A 15836-nucleotide genomic window follows, 5' to 3' on the forward strand; every position below is an offset into this window, starting at 1 on the left:
TTAGTGTTCTTTCTAAGTCATAAATTAGTTGAAAGCAGAGACCAAATAATATGAATATAGAATGAATCACTTATCAATGTATATTTGTGGAGATAGGGATTAATTGATTTCAGACTTTTGTTCAATAAGAGAGAAAGTTCTTCACTGCTCCAGTAAAGATAGCTAAAAAGATTTCAAATTTGCATATAGATTATTTTATGAGTTTCCCAATTTTAAAATTAAATTCAGCCTCATTTGCCCTGTAACAGAAAAAAAAAAAAACATAAAATACATTACAAAAATACTCTAGGCTAATTGTTTCATTACTATCTTAATGGACTAGATAGCTAGCTAAATGGAAGACTATAATAATTATGATACTATTAATAATAATAATGGCAATATTTATATAACATTAACTATATGCCAACCATTATTTTAAGAATTTCACATATCTTTATCTGTTGAATCCTCAAAAATCCTGTGGATTAAACATTGTCATTGCATTCATTTTAAACATAAGGACATTGAAGACAGGAAAGTGAATGGGTTTCTCAGCTAGTAAGTTAGACATGAGATGGTAGTGAGTGTGGTTACCAAACTGTGATCCTAATCACTACCTAATTGCACTGTTGAAGCATTCCAACTTTCAAAACAAAATACACCAACTGGGGAGAATTTCTTTCCAAATTCTGTTTCTTAGCATTCTGTTTCATTTTCACTATTTATTTATGAGTGACTCTATATATAATATTTCTAGTTGAAGTCTGCAGCTGGTAAAAATGCAAAGAAATATTATTGAACAAGCACTATAAAGGTGTATTTCTATCTAGTAACATCTATAAAGAAAAAAAATCTAAAACATACATAATTTTTTAAAAACCTTGGACATTGATGAAAAGCTAACACATATTAAGAAGTTACAATACTCCAGGTGGTATGCTAAAATGTTTTATATGCAGCAGCTAATTTACCCCTTGCCATCATCCAAGGGGTAGATTCTGTTATTATCTTCAACTTACACATGGAGAAATTAAGAATGAGAGTGACTCATATATTTGTCTAAGTGCTAAACATGAATTTTCCATCCAGCCCTTGTAACTTGGATTACATATTGTAACTTGCTTCATATGGAAAAATAAAAAAAATTCTCAAGTCAGAAATCAAAAGGAAAGCTTTAAAATTAAGAGGGTTATTCAACTTGAAGACTGTCTACGCTCAAGTAGATTTCAAATGCAATATAAGTTTTGAAAACCAACTAGCAAAATAAAAATCAGCTACAGTCTATGACATATAGAAAAGAAAGTAAATAGCAGCTCTCTTTCCATTATGCCAGAACAAGAAAGTGCTCAGTAAAATTAAATGTCAATAAAGTAAAGATAAAATTAAACTTTCTTCTAAGCATAGGCACAATTAACCTGTGAAAATTCCTCATATTGGATGGTAATGAAGCAGATAGCTTAGTGAAATTGAGAACTTATCTGATTCACTATAATGGGATTTTCAGTTAGATCAAATCACACTTTGTATTAGTCATCCTGAGTCAGGGCACTTGTTGATTAGTAGAAAGGGTTGCAAAAGAAAAAAAAAAATCTTTTTTTTTTTTTTTCAGATCCAGAAGAGCCATTACTAGTAAATATGATAATAGTAAATATTTATTACATCTGCTTATGAGGAAATGCAAAGTAGATTTCTCAGTATGTGTGAATACATAACTCTGTTCTGAATATATACTAGCTATTGCTTTGTCTAGGAAATTACAGTTCTATATCTTCTTGGTTTTGAATGAAGACAAATTGGCACTGGGGATGTGGCTCAGTGGTGGAGTGCCTGCCTGGCATGCATAAGGCCCTAGATTCAATCTCTAGCAGTGAAAAAAAAAAAAAAAAAAAAGACAAAATTTTCACAGTATTTTCCCTTGCAATATGAGAGTAGAACTATCTTAGTGGAGTTGTGAGAAATTTAGGTGTGATTGACAAAATAGTATGAAATAAGGAAGGATGGATGCTGCAGAAGCTCACCACAGGAGAAGAACAGTTTTGGAGGTCTCTACACATGCGTCATGAAATTGAGATTTTTATCCCAATTCCACTGTCTCTTGAATAATAGACCGTAAGAAAATGCCTTCACATTGAAGTGTTGGGTTTTCCCGTTTTGTAAAATAAAAGGTTTGAATCAGATGAAATCATAATATTCTATGTTTATACCCTTTGATTCATCACTGTCTGTATTTTATAGAAGCTTGTAATAAAGTTCTTTTAAAATAAGCCTAAAATATACAGAAGTGTTTCAGTGAGTCTTTAAGATTCACTGTTCATGTTCCTCTATGATAAAAGCCTCTTTTAGGCTTTGAAATAAGTGCTCTGGATGGACCTGTATGTCTTTTGACAAGAGGGCATTATAATTATTTTGGTCACTCAGATTATCCATTATAAATTTGGACATGATATCATAGTACTAGATTTTTTCAACGGTCTATACTGTATTTATGCCTTTTTGCTCACATTATTTTTTTCCTATTTTACTGCAAATCACTCTCAATAACAATATCTTGAAGTTCGGTTATAACGCCATTATGATCAATTTGTCAACACTTGTTACAAATGGAGAAATCTATTTGAAGAGAAAGGACCCATAATTCACATGGAAGGTCATAAAGATAAAATTGAAAAATATTTCTGGAATATTGATATTTTCAAAAATCAAATCCATAAACAACTTATTCCTGTTTGAATTAAATAAACACCTTAAGCAAGTTTAAATAAACAAGAAGTGGACATTAATTTTACTGCTATTTAAAAATTAGTTTCTTTTCTTTCTTTTTTTTAAACAGATCTGGATAATGTAGAGGGCATTGCTGTGGACTGGATTGGAAATAACCTTTACTGGACAAATGATGGCCATAGAAAAACAATTAATGTGGCCAGGCTGGAAAAGGCTTCTCAGAGTCGGAAGACTCTTTTGGAAGGAGAAATGTCCCATCCCAGAGGAATTGTGGTGGATCCAGTTAATGGGTACGCAATTTTAAAAAATCAGCTTTATATCAGAAAAATTATACTAAAGAAATTTGTTTTTCATTTTATTTAAATTTCGTATGTATAAATGAATTCACACATGGATAGTCTGATTAGGAAAAGTTACTCATTTAATGATTTCTTCTCCTAGAAAATATACTAAATAAAAATATCAAAATACATTGAAATAAATTATTTGTATAAAGTCTATATTACTTGATTTACTCAGATGAGCACTATAATACTCTATTTTAGGCAGTCTGACACCAAGATAATTAATCTATTTAATCAGAGTATCAATCTTAATTTTAAAAATGATATTGAAATTTACTGTATTAAAAAGAAATAGCAAATGTTTCTGTACATTTACTATAGGTCAGACATTTTGTGCTCCTAGCTGTATTCTTCACAATAATCATATGAATTGGTTGCTATTATCATACTAACCTCCCCTTTTATGAAGGAGAAACTGCTAACTGATCTGTGAATGGCTGAAACCCAGGCATCCTATTTCAAGACTTTATGCTTAGCCACTATACTTCATTGCTTTTGAGAGTATAGCATTATGATCACATAATTTTGGATACAACCATAGTTTCCATATAGAGACATCACTTTATAGTGCATGATTCTTATTTAGGACAAAATATTTTGTGCAATTCTTGGTAATATATCCCCCCCACACACTTTTTTTTTTTTTAGTCAGAGATATTTCCTGGTGCAAACCTACACTCATAGAAATATCAAAGAAATGTGGAAATTCCTAGCAGAAATTGAGAATCAAATGAATGTATTGCATATTTTATGTACAGTTTGTGTGTTTTTATTTCCATGACCTATATACATTATGTTTTTCAAAATATCACCACACAATGAATATTCTTTATACCATATTGCACACATACAGAAAGTGTGTATTTAATTAAATAGAAATCCCTCATAAACAGAGATCATTGAAGTGCAATTCCTAGAATTGTTTGGGTTGAGTATATGTTCAGACATAATCAAGATGCTTCTTCTAGGCTATGGATGAACTCATTGTATGTTTTCATAAAGGCATAATTAAAATAAAGCAATTTCATTGATTTTATGTGTCAACTCCATAATTATTTTTTCTCTTCTGGGACTGTTAAACCAAAGCATTTGTCTGACCTTATACCAAGGCAACCTTAGTTTCAGGAAAAAGTGTGTATTCCAAATTGTTTAAAGCTGCTTGAAACAAGAAATTTCAAAAATGTGTTAGAATGACCTCTTTCTTCTTAGTATTGTGGTATAGAAAACTGTTTTCTGATAGAGTTAAACATTCTTTATTGTTCTCAAAGAGATGACATAAATATTGAGGCTATAAAATCAAGCCACTAGCTCCATCTTTCTTATCAATTCAGAAACCATGTTCAAACACCTCTCTAGTAGGCAGAAATCCAACTTGTGTTTGAAACCTACATCATCCACATAGCTCATTCTTTTCGGGGGCAATCTTGATTATCTTGATAGATATGAATTTATTTTTTACATAAAGACAACATCTGCATCCCTGTTAGTCTGCTTACCAATGAACTCTACATTTGCCTGTGTGTTACAAAAAATTACTTTTATACCTCTTTCATCAAACACATTTTTTTTCCCAGCTAGGATAGTGCTGATATGCACTGACATCAGAAACAAAAATCACATATATCACAAACAAAAATCACATAAGTGAAAGGATACATGTGCACATATTTGCTTATTTAAACACACATAACACACATACACACACACACACACACACACACACACACACACACCATTCTTCCCTAACAATATGCAGGGTTCATAGCTCTATGCTAAGTATACCATGGTTTACAAAACAATCAGACTTATTAACACTCAGGAATCACCTGTATTCTGGAAAGTGGAGAGTAGAAGGTGTAACAATAAATAAGTAAAGAACAGAGAGCATATGAAGAAGCAACACAAGATGAAACTATAAATATGCAGAATTTTTCAACGTTTTGATAAGAAGTTTGATTTTATTTAAGTGATATTGGAAGATTTTAAAAATTAAAGCCACATTTTAAAATCATGATTCAAGAAAAAATTATTTTTGACAATTTGACAGAAACACAATAGATTTGAAGAAGGATGTCCATTAGGAGTTCATTTTTAACGATAGCATTTGTAATAAGAACAGAACAGTGGACATTGAAATAGGAGACCCTGAAGAAATAGAATTGGCAGGTCTTAACAACTTCAGGAAGAATAGATGATGATATAATTGTTCCTCAAGCTGATAACTACAAATAATCTCATTTCTTTATTCTAATTTCATAGTTTATATCAATAACAGAGTCCCAACATCTCAGTCTGACTTCTCAAAATAGCCTCTATAATGAAATATGTCCAAAGCAGAGTACATATTTTCCTTCCAAAAGTATTCTTTTATATCCTTATCTCAATGAATAATATCATACCTCTCTAGCTAGCAGCTTTATAGTAAGTCAGAAACCAAATCAAAATATTCAGTGGGAAACATTTATTTTACTTCCATGCTAGTGAAGCCTTTAAGGATTTAAACATTTTCTAGCATTGATCATTCAATAATGCAGTTAGATTTGGAACATGATTAATCTTAGCAAAGTCAACCTTGGCATTCCAGTTACACTTTTGAATAAAGAATAACCCCTTCTCTTGTTTTAATTTTAAATCGGAATCATCAGACATGCAATATTATTCAATATTATATAGGTATAATTCAAGAAATACTATAACAAACTAAAAGCATCACTAAGAAACAGAAGAAGGAGCTTTGATTCTTACGATCATAAAGGATGAAAATAAACTTCACAAAATTTGTGTTTGAATAGGCATCGGAAATAGTGGTAGGATCTTTCTTGCTATATTAGCAGAAGGTCAAATTAACCTAAAATTTATTTGGTGAATACTCGGGTTCTACATGCAAAAATGTCAGTTCCTGTTTATGTTATAGATTATATTCATATTTTGTGCTTAGGAATTATCATCATTTGATATTGATTATATTTCTTTTCTAATATAACTTTTAAGCAGATAATTAAATGAGTAGATAATCACCTACTTATAGTTAACCTTTATCAGATGGGCATTGTTTACTTAGAAAATTATTCTTTTTACATTTTGTTTGAATAAAAACAATCTTAGTAAATTGATAAGTTCAAACACAATACTTTCTTTTTTCAAACAGCAAAACAATATCTAATATTTTTAAAGTACTCAGACTTACCCTTCACATGTACATGTATATACATGTGCACACATTTATGTGTGGATCAAGTTATAAAGGTAGGTGAGGAGATGGGAGTGAGTTATGAGTTTTGCCATGGTCAAGAAGAAGAGCTAAAGAGAAAGATTATTGCAAGTTTAACAAGTTATAAATAAGGGACAAAGATAAAACTGTGTCTATTAACAGCATATAAGATAATTTCAGTTATATATGAATAGAGATGAAAAATAGTATCTATCACTTTATATAGTTGATTTATATAATTGAAATCAGGTAGTTTTACCTAAGGTAGAATTAGTGTAAATAGATGTCTCTCTTCTTTGTTCATAGGCCATTCCAATAGTAAAACCATATTAAGGAAATGCAGGACAGAAGATAGCAATATTGCTATTTATTTATATGATCAGTAAATTCAGTAGTCTCAATATAATTTGTCTGGTTTGAAAAGACTTATCAACATTATTGTAAACTGTTAAAGGAATTTTAAATAGAGCTTAAATGGATGGTCTGTTACAACTCCAGTTTTCCCAAATCGGCCAATTTAGAGCACAGTAGGATTCTTATTCATGGGTAGAGATTTTACCCAAATTACCCCAGAAATTCTTTAGGGACCACAAAATGTGGGAAGCAGGAGATCTAATAAGGTTATTTCTAGGGTCAGTAGCTTAGAAAAGCTTTGGAGCTTTATAAAGTTGTGTATGAGGTGAGTGAATCAAAACCTACATTTTAATTAATTATGCAGGAACTTTCACATGACCCCAAAACAACACATGTGGCAGGTTTTAACCTTATTCATGAGGGAATTGGAACATTAGCTCAAGGTCCACTCTCCTACTGTTACAGCTTACACTAAAGATTTGTTTTTAAAGGCAGGTGCTTTTGTTTGAGGTAGAATTAAAGCTAAAAATCTCAAGGTCAGTCAACCTGCTGTTATTAAACTTATGTGCATCTAAATCATCTTTTGTGGGTTTTGGGGTAATAATAAGCAGCAATAAAGCGTAGATAATTTGCATCAGGATGACAAATTGGACCTGACCAAACAAACACAGTGTGACTGTGTCCTTTAGAACAAAGGCAATCCAACTGCCTGACTTAAAAATAATAATTCACCTGAGATTAAATAAAGTCTGGAGTAGATCATTAACTGAGTGCCATGGGTTCTCATGTCAGTCTATCTGGTTTTTAATCACATAATTGATTATATCTTTTGTGAAGCAGACAATATTTTAAAATAGTAATGCTTCAAAAAATTATTTCCCTGAATTGATCTCAACATCAAAGAAAACAGATATTTGACACTTTTACTATCAGGTTAATTTAATGCACAAAGCCAATAAGCATAGTAGTGGTGGAAGTAGGTTTTCCATATGATTCTGAATAGATTGGTTCAATGAGACAAATCTTTACTTCCCTTAGAACTTCACAGTTGCACCCTCCCTTTGAAGGATAAGCATTTTAGATAGAACATATCAGACTGTAATAGGTTTTCTGGAACTGCCAAATCCTAGGAAGTGTCTCTCTATATGGTGGCTGGTTGAAATAACATGTACACACTCTTGTTTTAATGTCTTAGTTGGATGTATTGGACAGACTGGGAGGAAGATGAAATAGATGACAGCGTGGGAAGGATCGAAAAGGCTTGGATGGATGGCTTCAATCGGCAGATTTTTGTGACTTCAAAGATGCTGTGGCCAAATGGTTTAACTCTGGACTTTCACACTAACACATTATACTGGTGTGATGCCTATTATGATCATATTGAAAAAGTGTTTTTGAATGGAACTCACAGGAAGGTAAAAGACAACTGCTGCTGTTTTTAACCCACAGGCTTTTTTCTTTCACAGAGCCTTGTTGTGTTGTGTTAAAAATACTTTCAAGTTTATTTTTACCCCTCTGAGGTAGCTGCCAATAGTCTCTGTGGGGTGGCTAACGGAGGCTGAGCATTAAGCATTGCAGCTGGCACTTGCCTCCAGGAGACCAGACCCAGCTCACTGTGGTATGCCAGGATTTGTGGGATTTTTAAAAGAAGCTCTCAGGATATCAGAACTGTTTTAAAATGCAGTTTTCCTACATTATTGATGAATTTTATATGACCAAGGAACTCAACTCTATACAAATATGTTCAATATTTGCAGCTGGAATTTAATGTATGCAAAGATGATTTTGATGTTTTTGGGCAAAATTGAGAATGATGCAGTTGATTGTTATAGAGACCAGACATCACCTTTATATTTCATCTTATAATTACTTAACCATATACAACAGCATGATCTAACTTCAACTGTTACTTAAATAATGGAAGGATCACATGTTAGAAATCACCAAAATGCTTCTTTTGACATTACATTCTTTCCTTTTTGGAAAGAAAACTGCACAATTAGGTAGTTCTGCTGATTGTAGATTTTGTTTGAGAAATAAATAATACTCATTGGTTAAGCTTATTTCAGTCATTGGTTTACTCTCAGAGTTCCAAATATTTTCCCCAAGTTAGGTAAAACTGGTTGGCATTTAACCAAATGTAATGTATTTAACAGGTGCTAACTAAGTATTTACAATTTCTTTGAATTTGATAATATGTATACAACATACAGATCACTTTTATGGTAAGCATATTTTAGCATAGAGTAAGGTGAAAAAAATCAAGAAACTATCTTAGTTATACAATGTATGTTAATTTAATATGAATAATTCATTTAAAAAGAGGAAAAATTAATTTTTAATCATAAATAAGGTAGGTAACTTCCCTAATTCTCTACCAAATTAATAGAAATGTTTTCTCATATTGTAACAATATTATTTTTAAATGACAAAAGGTGTAAAAGTATTATTGTTGGAGGTATTATTTGTCTTCTAGAATTCTACATGTGTAAATGGACTTAAATATATATCACATGATTTCTCTATTTAAACATCAACAAAACATAATTGGAATGTAAATGAATTTATTAATATAATTAGAATTGAAATTATGCCAGTAAGCCTTATCCATATACTAACAATAAACTTTTCTATCTTCAAAATTAAAGTCTTTTTTTATTATTATGATTAGTTGTTCAAAACATTACAAAGCTCTTGACATATCATATTTCATACATTTGATTCAAGCAGATTATGAACTCCCATTTTTACCCCGTATACATATTGCAGATTCACATCGGTTACACATCCACTTTTTTACATACTGCCATACTAGTGTCTGTTGTATTCTGCTGCCCTTCCTATCCTCTACTATCCCCCCTCCCCTCCCCTCCCATCTTCTCTCTCTACCCCAACTACTGTAATTCATTTCTCTCTCTTGTTTTTTTCCCCTTTCCCCTCACTTCCTCTTATATGTAATTTTGTATAACAATGAGGGTCTCCTTCCTTTACCATGCAGTTTCCCTTCTCTCTCCCTTTCCCTCCCACCTCTCATCCCTGTTTAATGTTAATCTTCTTCTCATGCTCTTCCTCCCTATTCTGTTCTTAGTTACTCTCCTTATATCAAAGATGACATTTGGCATTTGTTTTTTAGTGATTGGCTAGCTTCACTTAGCATAATCTGCTCTAGTGCCATCCATTTCCCTGCAAATTCCATGATTTTTTCATTTTTTAGTGCAGAGTAATACTCCTTTCATCCTCTAGATTAGTTCAATTTTCCTGGGACCAATTAATTCAGAAGGATCCCTTTCATTGCCACTGCCTTTACATTTTCCCCCCTTTGGCCATTGGATGGGCAATATTGAATATGTATGACACTAATTATTTAGTTCAATGTCTAGCCAAGAATATGATACTATAATATAATAAGGAAAAGAAATTGGAATGAATATTAGGAAAAATCATTTTCATGTTTGCATTCTTTTGTATTAATTGCTCATGACAATATAATGATCTTGACATATCATACATTTTAATCAAATGGGGAATAATTTTTCATTTTTCCAAGTATACAGGTTTCAGAATCACATTGGTTGCATTCTTTACTGTACCTGAAGTACCATTTATGAGAGAATTGAAATGGATATAATGTAGGTGGTATCTTTCATATTGCATGATGTAAAAAAGAAAAAAATGCTGGTGTTATGAAATTCATTATTCCAATGTACTGGAATAAAACAGGAATTAAGACATTAGTTAGACCATTGTCTGTTATGCTTATTTAAACATCATTTTCTCTAAATATTAAGTTCTGTTTCTAACGGTCATTTCTAATTTTTCACAATGTGTTTATATTTTCCAGATTGTATACAGTGGAAAAGAATTGAATCATCCCTTTGGATTGTCACATCATGGGAATTACGTGTTCTGGACTGATTATATGAATGGTTCCATTTTTCAACTAGATTTGATAACAAGTGAGGTGACATTACTGAGGCATGAAAGACCACCTTTGTTTGGGCTTCAGATTTATGATCCACGAAAGCAACAAGGTACTGAAAAAACAGATTAAAAAACAACAAAAAAACCTTCTCTGTGTTTCATATATAATAATGCCTCACAGTTTTGTAAAAAGCTTTTATTTTGAAAGTGTTGCCAGTGTTTTATGATCAAAGGTGTCCACTCAGGTGTCACTCCTACGCCAATCAAATCTTCACTTTTGTTAATGTATAAAATATATTTTTTATTGTTCTATTTATAGCCTGGCTTAGTAAATTTGGGGATCTTGAGCAAAGATCAAGGTTTTATTAAATATTTCCTTTTTCATGTCATTTCCCTAATGAATGCTCTTTGTTAAATAAAGTATACATATAAAAGGAAAGAAAAGAAAACTAGTTTTTAAAGAGTAATTACTGTGAGCACTGAGGAAAAACTTCCACACTTTGAGAAAAATTGAAAAATTGAAAAAACAAATAAAGTGCATTGTATAAGTGTTATTTAAAAACGTAACTAGCTTAATATATTTTTCTGATTAGTTTCTATGTATATTTAAAGAACATGTCATTATTTTAGATGATTTGATTGTATAACTATGACAATATTCATTTCTTATTAAAATCAGATAATTTTAAATGTTTTATCTGCTTGACTTGTTAATGTTTGTTATGCCAGCACAAATAGCATGATTCATAGCTTAGATATTAAACAAAGAAAACAGCTTAGTAAATTATGTGGCAGTGTTTTATGATTCTAAATAGTCACTTTTCCTCTTTATGGCGATATCCTTGTAAAAATTTAATGAGGATACATTTCAATAAATTTGGAATGAATGAATTATATCCTCAATTCTCTGGTGCATATGTTGTCAATAGGAAGTTATCTACCAACAAGTTTTTGAAGATATTTTAACTAAAGTAGCTATCTTGAAGTCAACTATCTCATTCCAGGGCTTTTCTCTTAGTGTATTAAAATTGCTCTATTGAGACACAAGCACAGTGTTTTAAAATAATAGCAGTGAATAACATGATACATATCAGTAGCTAAAACAGGATAAATTTATCTTTAAAAGGAATAAAAATGGAATTATTTGGGATAGTATAGGTTATTGCTGTGGACAAGAACTAAAGATGGAGACAATTGCTAGCATCTCAAAGGGAAATATTTTCTGTTACATTCTAATTAACCCTGTCTTTGCCCACATCACCATTATATTTTGTCTATACTAAACTAGAGGCAAAAATGAAGAAGAAAAACTCTTCTTATTTTCTGCAGGATCTTGTTTTAAGGATTATTATTTTTTTCTGCCTTTACAACCATTGATTCCATAATTTATATACATATGTATATATATATATATGTATATGGGAATGAACCTAGGAGTCCTTAATCATCCCTACCCCTTTCTTATACTTTAATTAGAGACAGGGTCTCACTAAGTTGCTGAGGCTGGGTTTGAACTTGCAATCATCCCGCATCAGCCTCCTGAACCACTGGGATCACTATCACACCTGACTAAATATATATATATATATATATATTTTTTTTTTTTTCCTATTTTCCTTCTCTTCAGAAATTGTTCCTTTTCTTTTGGTTATGTGATCGCACTATGTTGTTCCAGTTGGTCTTGAACTTGCTATCCTCTTGCCTTTACCTCCCAACTAGCAGAGATTAGAGGCATGTAATACCATGCCTGGGTAGACATTGTTCCTCTTAAAAGTTTTTGCTGAATTCTTTTAGCCAAACCCCATAACACTTTTTTTTTTTTTTTTTCCAGGAGGTGGGGGAAATACTGTGGATTGAACTCAGGGAAACTCAACCACTGGGTCACATTCAGGGCCCTATTTTTTTGTATTTTATTTAGAGACAGGGACTCACTGAATTGCTTGGATTCTTGCCATTGCTGAGTCTGGCATTGAACTCGGAATCCTCCTGCCTTAGTCTCCTAAGCTGCTGGTATTGTAGGAGTGCACCACCATGCTTGGCCTCCATAACATTTTTAAAATCTACATATGCTTTAAATGTCTAGTTGCTTTAGTGAGTTCATCAGTTAAGTGCAACCTAGTAAAAAACATCTTTATATACTACAGAATGAACTTTGTCTCACATCTGGATCTTAGCGTTTTTTTTTTTTTTTTTCTGAAAACTTGGGCTCCATCAGGAAAGATTCAATGAAAATAAGAAGAACTTTATTCATAAAATTTCTGTGAGCATTAAAAATTATTTGTTATATTAATGAAAACTTGTTATTTCTAAAGTTATATGTAATAAGCACTTTAAATATTCAATGAGTAATATATCAGAATTATACAACAAACTACATGACAGAGGAATGGTTCTGGTATTTGGGAAGGTGCTATAATATACATCTGTGCAGTGCTATCCTTTGGATAGACAGTGGTCTTTAAAAGTGCTTTTTCCTGACTTTTAATTAATAAATCAAAATAGAGATTTAGCAGCCTGCCAAGGTGGCATACACCCCAAATCCCAGTAACTCCTGAAGCTGAGGCAGGAAGATGAGAAGTTCAAGGCCAGCCTTGGAAAATTAGTTAGATTCCATATCAAAATAAGACATTTTTGAGAAAGTAAAGCTGAGGTTGTAGCTCAGTGGTAGTTCCCCAAGGTTCAATCCATACTACTTCTAAATAAATAAATATATAAGAAAACTTAGCCCTCATTACTAAACTATCAACTTATTTAAGAAACCTTTATGTTCTGTTTTATTGAGAATATGTGTTCAGCCAAGCTGATTATTTCTCAGTAAGTGAACTTATCAATTGCTTTGTTTTTTACCCAGTTTTTTTTTTTACCCAGTCTTATTGACATAGCTCAAGATTCTTTAATAATGACCTTTGAACACACAATACAATATGAAAAGGATGCCTGATTAGCACCTTTTTTCAATAGAGATTAAAATTGGAAAATCTATTCAAGATCCATTTTTTTGTGTGTTTTGCTACATGATCAGTGTGATATAATTATGTGATAAAATGCACACAGATGTTTAAATGTAGTTATGTTATCTTACTGTGATATAATTTTCTTTCTGTGTTTCATTTTTCAACATAATAATTAACAAAGATATTAATAAACATTTGGAAATACACTATTTTATTTACATACTTTCTCATTAAACTACGTGTTAGTCTATGTTTGGTATCTATAACCATAACACCTGATAAAAATAACTTAGAACAACAAACATTTATTTTGACTTCATAGGCTTAATTCAGGGGGTCAACCAGCTCCATTGATGAGGGCTGGAGGTAAGGCAGAACAACATGGCGGAATCACACATGAGTGTGAGAGACAGAGTGGGGGAGGCTAGAGGTTGGCACCAGCCACATAATGAAAACCCCAAAGGATGCCTCTAGTGACCTACTTTCTCAGCCATACCCCACCTGTCTATAGATACCTCAGACTTAGTCCATTCAAATTAGGATGGACTGATTAGATTAAAACTCTCATGATCTGGTCATTTCACTTCCTGTATTAACACAGGAATTTTGGGGAAGTATTGCTTATTCAAACCATAAAATCTATTTTATTGTTTTTACAACTTTCTCTCTCTCCTGGAGAATATAGGTTCTATAACTTCACATAAAACCTATAGTGTATACAGAATATATTTATAAGCAGTATTTTTACATACTTATGTGAATATAGATATACACATCAACTGCCTGGAACACCATGAAAATATTCAGAGATTCTAAAAATGCGGCTTATAAACAAATTAAGTCCGCTAATCAGACCCCTCCCCTCATATCAGGAAACATACTTGTCAATAACTTTACAATATACCAGATTATTTTAGGAAGGTAGATGTATATATATAACCACAAAAAACAGAAAGCTAATTCTAAGAATGTTTCCAAAAACACTAGTTAGGGATTTCATGTCAAGATATTTTTCTCATGTGGTACTGTCATTTCTTATGATAAAATTTAATTCTCATTTCATTTCCATTAAATTTGATATCTATAACAATTTTATTGACATTTTATATCTAAACTAATATTTTGTAACACTCTTCTAAAATTCCCCATATAAAAATAGCAACATTATAAAATAACATTCTTTATCTTTTATTCTCTAAATTCAAAAACACACCTTGATTTTTCCTGTGCTTTAGAGAATGAAATAATCCAAATTAAGTAAAATTTGAAGAAAAGTTGATGACTGCATGTAGTAATGGGTGCTTCTAATACCAGTTTCTCAATAGGCCAAGGCAGTAGGGTCATGGGTTCAAGTTCAGTTTCAGCAGCACAGTAACAGCCTTTTTCAAAAACAAAACAAAATAAATAATTCCCCCCAAAACAAAATAATTACAAAATCTGAAGAATAGTATTCTATATATATTTTATAATAATAGGTTATTTCATGACAGATGACATCTGTTAACCACTAATTAATTGTAATCATCATATTTACCGGGATGTGGGATAGTCATTATTATCTAAACCTCACAACAGATATTGAAGAAAGGTACTAATGATTTCTGTTACACATATGAGAAACCCAGAGATCAGACAGATATAGCCATTTGCCCCGAGGAAATAGTAAAACAGGATGAAACTACGATTAAAGTTGAGATCTGCCTGTCCAGAGCATATTTTTCACTGAATTATTGTGTGGCCAATTTTACTCATGCAAATTTTACCTCTATTCTACTTCTAAATGGAAGGAAAAGAGCATGTGCTTTCCTTGGTCATTGTAGTCACATTATTGATAAGTTTTGTATTCACATTTTTTTAAATTTTAAAGTGCCCTTGGGTACATGTGTAGAATTCAGGATTCAGCCACACTCTAGTTTACAGACTTAGCAATTTTTATTTAATGTGTTACAGGGTTTTTTTTTGTTTGTTTGTTTTGTTTTTTAGGTCAAGTGAGATTTAGGTTTTGTGATAAGACCATCATCACAAAATTTGTCTTTTAACACTATACAGCAAATCAAAAATAAACATATCAATGGCATGTAATTCTGAACAGAAGGAAAGATAAGAAAACTTTTATTCTTTCCTCAGATTAATATCATTTAAAGTCAATTCTGAATTATCCTAGAATAAATGCAGGATTCACCTGACCTAAGGATTTCACTTTGCTGGTCTTTTATTCTTGGAGTAAATGTGGTGTCTAATTTCTTTTCTAAACTGCAAACTAGAACATCCCACTATTAAGTGGAAACTCCTCCTGGGTTTTCGTGTTATGTGTTAGGTACAGAGACTTCTAATTTCACTCATGATAAA

At 31.7% G+C, this 15836-nt stretch overlaps 1 protein-coding gene across 1 annotated transcript in view; it reads left to right on the top strand.

Moving 5' to 3' along the window:
* Positions 1-15836, top strand: part of Lrp1b (LDL receptor related protein 1B) — a 1566902-nt gene that overhangs the window by 799508 nt on the left and 751558 nt on the right. Inside the window, exons 12-14 of the mRNA XM_077110319.1 lie at positions 2813-2993; positions 7808-8027; positions 10454-10643. Coding sequence (XP_076966434.1) covers positions 2813-2993; positions 7808-8027; positions 10454-10643 — 591 coding nt within the window. The remainder of the gene's footprint in view (positions 1-2812; positions 2994-7807; positions 8028-10453; positions 10644-15836) is intronic.

The sequence above is a fragment of the Callospermophilus lateralis genome, chromosome 9 (assembly GCF_048772815.1).
Source record: "Callospermophilus lateralis isolate mCalLat2 chromosome 9, mCalLat2.hap1, whole genome shotgun sequence".
NCBI lineage: Eukaryota > Metazoa > Chordata > Mammalia > Rodentia > Sciuridae > Callospermophilus > Callospermophilus lateralis.